General features: G+C 35.2%; 1 protein-coding gene across 1 annotated transcript; it reads right to left on the reverse strand.

Annotated features, from left to right (window-relative positions):
- Nucleotides 1–1,147: 1,147 nt before the first annotated feature.
- Nucleotides 1,148–5,822, reverse strand: LOC139848666 (uncharacterized). Its single transcript, XM_071838379.1, has 5 exons — nt 5,693–5,822; nt 5,408–5,615; nt 4,434–4,932; nt 2,260–2,529; nt 1,148–1,880 (listed from the first exon to the last, which is right to left on the reverse strand). Exons 1-5 carry the CDS (start codon nt 5,820–5,822, stop codon nt 1,248–1,250), a joined length of 1,740 nt encoding a protein of 579 aa, XP_071694480.1. The 3' UTR covers nt 1,148–1,247.
- Between the last annotated feature and the right edge of the window lie 2,297 nt (nt 5,823–8,119).

Here is an 8,119-nt window from a genome sequence, read left to right on the forward strand (position 1 = left end):
ATACGAATATTTACATCTCACTGACTCAAGTGAGGCTTGAACTCACAACCACTTGGTTAGAAGGTTCCTCTCATACCGCTAGGCTAAAAGCCCTTTGGTGGTTATTTAATCTCTATAGTTTTCTGTATACCAAAATCGTAAAAATGTAACACACATAATGATCATATATTTAAAAAAAAAACCTAAAATAATACCCCTTCCGTCTCATTCCAATAGTTCAGTTTTGACTTTTAAGGTCTTTTTTACTCAACTTTGACCTAAAATAACTTTATTTGTGTTATGTATTATTTGATGAAAATTATATCAATGAAAACACATTTGAACATTAATTCATTCATATAAATTTTATCGAATAATATATAACACAAACAAAAATATTTTGAATCAAAGTTTAATACAAAACACTTTGAAAAATAAAAGTGGACTATTTGAATGAGACGGAAGGAGTATAAATCTTAACAAAACAGAACTTCATCATATCTATTATTATTATTACTATTTATTTATTATTTATTATTTATATCAAACCACCTCAAATAAATATTTTTACAATACGTAAGAGCAAAAAGTCCCTAAGTTGGGTCAAAACGTGTATATTGGCAGAGACACGCTAACTCTGTGTGCCGTAACACCCACTAATCCCACCCCGAAAAAGACCGGTGCCGGACACCTCCCTAAGTAACCCAAATCTGTTGCGGAGATAAAAGGGTGATCCGATTAGCTTGCATGTGAATTGTGGATTCTGTCTTAATTATCGGGAACATAGCTTTCCTTTTTGTCTCTTCATAAAATAATTATCTTTGACTTGATTTAACCATTGATTTGTTTAATTATTAAAAACTTATATTAGACTTTATTAGTCTATGTACTCATCAATCAATATATAATTTCAAGATGTTACTCATCCCCATTGATTGGTCTAATTGTACAATCATTACACTTAGATACACCTAAACTTGACATTATCAAAAACATCACTTCTCAAGACTTCATCATCAAAGGTACATCAAAGGTACAACGGGGCTTAAAAATGCTACATAAATATAATCAGGAAGCTACAATGCAATATCCACAAGAATTAAGCTAATGGAAAATTTGGCAAAATAAACAAAACAAAGATCAAAAGTTTCAATTAAAACATCCAAATCCAAATCTCCATTCATTTGACATAGTTTAGAAACAACCTAGTTAAATGGTGTGCAAAATTAATTACTACTAACTTTTAAATCTTCAAGAACACCAACTCATCACTTATCAGCATTACCAGTTCCAAGTGTAAGTTCAAGATCATCCAATCCCATATCATGAATCTTTTCGCCTACCCACGCGTTAAGTCCCCCGTTCCCAAATCCTAATTCCACCCCTTTTCCTTTATCCAAAATCGCACTGTCAGCATCCATCGGTTTCACTAGTTGAAATGTGGGTGAATTAGGGCCCGTAATCGTATGTTCGTGGTTCTGAAACGTGATCCATTGACAAGAATCAATGGTTGAGTAACCAGACTCATCACACTCCGGTATTGTCACGGGTTTAACCCGTGGATATCTAGTTGGGCTTGTGGGTGCAGAAGACGAAATCATGAAATTTGGTAAGTTGAAAGATGACATTGCTTGATTGGTTAATGATTCCCAAATTAGATTGTTGGTTTGGGGGGCCTTTGATGTAGGTGACGAAACGGGTGGAGTTACTGGGGCGCTGTTCGATATTCGAAGTGGAGGGAGTGATGATGGAATCGAATCGTGAAAAAAGGTGAACCGATGATTCAATGGGCTCGGATATGATGAAGAAGGCGGGCTCGGGCTCGGTTTTCGGGATGAACATGGTGTTGTGTTTGTTGATGTGCTTCCAAACTCAATTGAAGGTGGCGGTGGCTTACATCCCTAAAGATTCAAATCATCAACATATTAAACATAAAACAAATAACAACATAAATACAACTTCTTATATGATTTCATTAGAGCTAAATCCCTCAATCATTTCGCCATTTTTTTTATAAAAATCATTGGTTTTTTAAAAAACAAATAACCCATAAAGTTTGTGCCTTTTTAAAGTATTTCACCTTTGAAAATACTCAATGACACTAAAATACTTACACTTTAGATCCACAAATTAAAATTCTCAAACCCTCAACTATAGACAAAATTGTACATACTAAATTAACTTAATCAGTTAATCACATACTAAAAAACTCAAAGCATTTTAACAAATAAAAAAAAAAAAAAAAAAAAAAAAAAAAGAAGAAGAAAAAAAAGATTGTACCTTTCTAAAAGTAGTGCCATCAGGAAGAACAACCCAACCAGCTTCTTTACAAAGAGCTTTCAAAACTTCATTATTATCACAATGTTTAGGCAAATCATAGTTACCCTGTGCTCTCAATCCATTATATATATTTGCTGCAACTGCTCTTCTTCTTCTCTCTCTTCTTCGATTATTTTCTCTCTCTCTCCACGACGGTTTCCTCCTTCCACCTCCTCCGCCGCCGTCTTCCGCCGCTGCAGTTGGTCTACCATCTTCCCAGATCATCTTGATCTGTTTTACTTACTTAATACCAAATGTAGGTTCAACAAGTGAAAAAAACAATGTTTGTGAAGTGAGTGAGTGTAGTTAGTTAATTACTAAAAACAAGGTATTTGATTTGATCTGATTTGGGTGTGAATATGTTGACGAAAAAGCAGTGTAAGTACTGAAAAGAATGAGAGAATCATGTGTGTGTAGAAACACGAGGACACTTTATTGTCTCCCCAATAATTAAAATTGATCAGTGATAAAATAACATTATTTAATTATTTTTAATAGAATTATTAGACTGGTTTTATTTATTTTTTTTTTCAAAAATAACGAAAAGTTGAACAAAAACGAAAACGTTTTTGAAAATGAAAATGCTCTCGAACAAAAGACAAACAAATAGCATAGATGTTGGAACCTAGAAAGTGTGAAAAGAATAAAGCTATAACTATCTATCACCCAGCTTCAAACTATGCATCAAACATAACAACGTAAGGAATTAACAACCACCTGAACCATAATAACCTAATAATACGAACCAACGAAACAAAACAAAAACAAACAAATATGGGTGCATTAGGGAACCGCTTTCTTCTTCTTTCCGTTAATGGTCACTTGATTAATTTTTTCCAGTTCTGATGAACAGTCTTGTAAGTTAAAAGTCAAAATGTTTGATGATCCATCCCCAACTAAGATAGTCTTGGACAGAGCAATAATATCACAATCTTCTAAATCTTCGAAAAAGCCTTTCTCAACCGGTTTGTTCCCCGGATCTAGCCCCTCGATTGAACACTCACCAATCTCCTCGATGTGTTAGAAGGTCCAGTTTAAACCCATTTTCAACCAATTATATGGAAAAAAAAGATAAAAAACTTAGAAAAATAGAAAAATAAAAAAGTAAAAGTATATAAAAACAAAAAAAAAGTTATTAAAAACTAAACTTTTTTAAAAATTTAATAAAAAGAAAAAAATGAAATATAAAATTAAGATTATTAAAAAAAAATTATTTTGAGGCCCGTTTGAATCATGATCCGTTTTGACAAAAATTCATTTTGATATCGACCCAACCTGACCTGTTTACCAGGCTTAAATAATATGTATAACAAGAATAAAATTACGAAAAAAAAGAAACTTAACTTTCTCAGAATTAGGTTGGCTCAACTAAATCGTCAAGAAAGTATTCAATATGTGTAATTGAGTTTTAAAATAATTAATAACTTGCTAGAATAGAAGTTCAGTAAACAAAATATGAACAAAGAATGTACAAACTTGAAGTGTATTGTAAATGGTTTTCCTTGTTTTCAAATGTTACATACTACCTCTTTAAATACAAGAGAAATATTAAATGCATAATAAATGCAAACCAACTATACCTAAGAAATATTAAATGCTAGATATAAAAGAGATATCCTATAATCTCTATATTAAATGCAAGATATCTTAGAGATATGCAAAATCTCTATATTAAATGCAAGATATCTTAGAGATATGCAAAAATCTCTACAAGATATATCTTGTGACAATAGAATCCATTTAATTAGATTGCACTAATATTTTAACACTCCCCTTAGTGCAAACTCTCGATCAATAATCCCCAACGTTTCTCGAAATTCCATGAACTTGGTTTTCATTAGAGCTTTAGTAAAGATGTCGGCTACTTGAGCATTTGTCCTTACGTTTGCTAGCTCGATTTCTCCGCTAAGAACCTTTTCACGAATAAAATGATATCTCATTTCTATATGCTTAGTACGGGCATGAAACACGGGATTCGAAGCAAGCTTGATTGCACTTTCGTTGTCACATTTTAATTTGACAACATAATCTACTTTTTCAAGTATGTCACCAATCAATCTTCTTAACCAAATACATTCTTGAGCCGCCATTGTTGCAGCTATGTATTCTGCTTCCGTGCTAGACAAAGCAACAACATCTTGCTTCTTGCTACACCATGAAATAACCGCGGAACCCATGTTAAAACGGTAACCCGAAGTTGAATGGCGATCATTTGCGTCTCCCATCCAATCTGCATCCACGAAACCATTTAACAAAACATCATCACACTTCTTGTACCACAAACCGTGACCCATTGATCCTTTCACATAACGAATGATCCTTTTTGCTGCATCAAGATGAACATTAGTTGGACATTGCATAAATTGAGAAACAATGCCAACCGAGTAAGAAATTTTCGGCCTTGTGATGGTTAGATAGATCAAACTCCCAACCATTTGTCGGAACAACTTCACATCCTTGAGCTCTTTTCCTTGATCTTTCTTCATTTTGAGGTTTGGTTCCATTGGAGTAGCCATAGGCTTTGACTCCCCCATGTTGAAACGTTCCAAGAGACTTCTTGCATAACCCCTTTGAGAGATAAAGTACCCGTTTATCGACTTCCAAGCCAAGAAAACATCCAATCTCCCCCAGATTCTTCATTTCAAAACGAACCGAAAGATCATCACTTAAACGAGAGATTTCTGACTCGTTTCCTCCGGTGATAATCATGTCATCAACATATAATAATACCAAAACATGGAAACCTGGTTCTTTCTTTACAAATAAACTAGAATCCGCATCAGAAATCTTAAAACCACAAAAGACAAGGTATTGTGCAACCTTACCGTACCAAGCTCTCGGAGCTTGTTTCAAGCCATAAAGAGCTTTCTTCAACCGGCACACATATTCTGAAAATTGATTTGAAATGAACCCAATAGGTTGTTCCATGAACACCTCACGATCAAGCTCTCCATATAGAAAAGCATTCTTCACATCAAGTTGCCACAATTTCCACCCTTTGTAAGCCGCTAATGAGATTATTGTTCTCACCGTTACCATTTTAGCCACGGGGCTAAAAGTTTCCTCATAATCAAGCCCATAACTTTGACAAAAGCCACGAGCCACCAACCGAGCCTTGAACCTATTAATGGTTCCATCCGAGTTCTTCTTCAAACGGTAGACCCATTTGCAAGTAACTGGTTTACATGCTTTCGGTTTCTTGACAAGCTCCCAAGTTTCATTCTTTTCCAATGCATCAATCTCCTCTTGCATTGCTTCTCTCCAATTCGGAGAATCTTTAGCTTCTTCATAACATGTTGTTTCTTCAGTTAAGCCACCTGAAAAGAAACAAGTTGTGACCGTGTTCACCTCATAGTCACTCAGATGTTTTGGCTGTCTTTTTTCTCTTGTTGACCTTCTAACTTGAGTTGGTACTTCTTCAATAGGCGTCTCTTATTGATTTTGAGAAACACCATCATTCTCACTTTCTTCTTGAGTGTCGAAGCTAGGAAACATAAATTTGTAATCTCTATTTTCTTCACCATTTTTGCTTGATTCAGAAAATTGAGAAGACACTTCATCAAATACCACATCTCTTGAAGTGGTAAACTTCTTTGTTTCTTGATCCATACACCTCCAACCTTTCCTGTGAGAATCATAACCAACAAAAATACACTTTCGAGCTTTTGGGTCAAGTTTGGTTCGGTTAGATTTTGGAACATGAACATAACAAATAGAACCAAACACCCTAAAATAGCTTACATTAGGCTTTTCAACATAAGCTAGCTCAAAAGATAATTTTTGTGTACCTAGCCAAGATGGTAACCGATTAGACACATGACAAGCACATTGAAGTGCTTCCGCTCATAGCTCCCTAGGCAGCCCCTTGTCATGTAACCAAGATAAGCATATTGAAATAAGGTAAGCAATCTTTCTTTCTGAAATCCCATTTTGTTGTGGAGTATCCGGACAAGTCATTTGGCGAGAAATACCATTTGTTTTACAATAAGTAAAGAAATCATTTGACATGAATTCTCCACCATTATCACTCCTAAGAGCTTTTGCCTTTCTCTCAAATTCTGATTCTACCGCTTCTTTGAACTCTATGAACTTTGATAAGGCTTCACTTTTCTCCTTTAGAAATTTCACCCAAGTAAACCGAGAATAGTCATCAATTAACACCATGACATAGCAATGACCGCCATAACTTGGTGTTTTTGTTGGCCCCATCAAGTCCGTATGAATCAAGTCAAGCAAACCTTGTTTTCGATTTGTTGACTTCTTATATGGAAGTCGGTGTGACTTTCCATATTGACATCCTTGGTATATTACTTCCTCACGAACATTCTTTAATTGAGGAATTCCATCAACTAGTTTATGTGAGAATATCTTTTGCAACATTTGATATCCCACATGGCCTAGTCTAGCATGCCAAATAGCTCCGTTGTCGGTTTGACTTATTTTCTTCACATAAGCCTCACCTGCGAACAACACAAACAAAGAACCTTTCTTTTCTCCCGTGAAAAGAACATCACCCACAATCTCCTTGACATTCTCAAGGACCTTCACATCCGTTGGACCAAAAAGAACATATTTTCCAGATTCGGTAATTTGAGGTACCGAAACTAGATTCTTGGTCAATTCAGGAATAAGATAAACATCTTCCAAAGTAAAAGTATTATTATTAACATCAATAATAGCATTACCTTCCTTTTTAACCGGATGAGTTGAGTTGTCGGCCGTGATTACAACTCGATTTTGATTGTGATCTCTAACGTCATGAAGAAGAGTTCCATCACCGGTCACATGATGAGAGCAACCCGAATCAATAATCCATTGATTCTTCTTAACAACCGTATCAACGGTAAAACATTGCTCCCATTTGACTTCATCATCATCGTTGCTTGAACAAGCCACGTTTGCTTTTGTGACTTTAGAATGACAATATTTCTTGATGTGACCAACCTTCCCGCACTTGTAACATGTGGGAGGTTTCTTTTCATAGTTACTTTTGTAACTAGTTTGCTCTTCTTCTTTTTCTTTGCTAGAAGAACCTTTCTTGAAGTTCTTCCCTTTTGAAAACAATACCGCATCATTTTCAAATCCTTTAGCCATTTGCTTGGCCAAAGCTTCTTGATTAGAGAGCAAATTCTCTAATTCTTCAACCGAAGGTTGAGTAGAACACCCCTGTATAGAGATTATGAATGGAACATACTCTTTCTTCAAACCACGAATTAAATATCTTCGCAACCGAGATTTACTAATTTTCTCGTTTGTATCAATCTCTGAAATTTCAGAACAAAGAGTTTTCACCCGTAAGAAATATTCAGAAACTGACATACCTTCTTGTCTTGAGATTGCTAACTCATTTTCCATGAATTGCAACCGTGCGGTATTCTTCTTGGTAAAGAGTTTCTCAAGAGTATCCCAAACCTCCTTTGGCGAGTTAAGATCACGAACGTGTTCTATGAACTCTTTGCTAATTGATGTCCTCAACACAAAGAGAGCCTTCCCACACTTAATCTTCCATTTTCTTCGTGACTCGCCTTGCTCAAGAGTTTCTACGGGAATTATGGCATCGCTTCCGGCCACAAGTTCCCATAGGTCTTGACCTTGGAGATAAGCTTTGATAATGCTAAAAACGAACATATATTTCATAGCATTATTCCTCAAGAAAGACAAGCTTTTAGTTGCAATTGTTCTATTTACAAGTGATATTCGTTTAAATAATAAAAGGTGAAGACAAAAGACAGATTCGACGAATTGAAGACGCAAACGACCAAAAAGCTCAAAAGTACAAAAGACAATCAAAGAGGTTCCAATTATTGATAAGAAACGTCTC

This window comes from Rutidosis leptorrhynchoides, chromosome 5 (assembly GCF_046630445.1).
Source record: "Rutidosis leptorrhynchoides isolate AG116_Rl617_1_P2 chromosome 5, CSIRO_AGI_Rlap_v1, whole genome shotgun sequence".
Taxonomy (NCBI): Eukaryota; Viridiplantae; Streptophyta; class Magnoliopsida; order Asterales; family Asteraceae; genus Rutidosis; species Rutidosis leptorrhynchoides.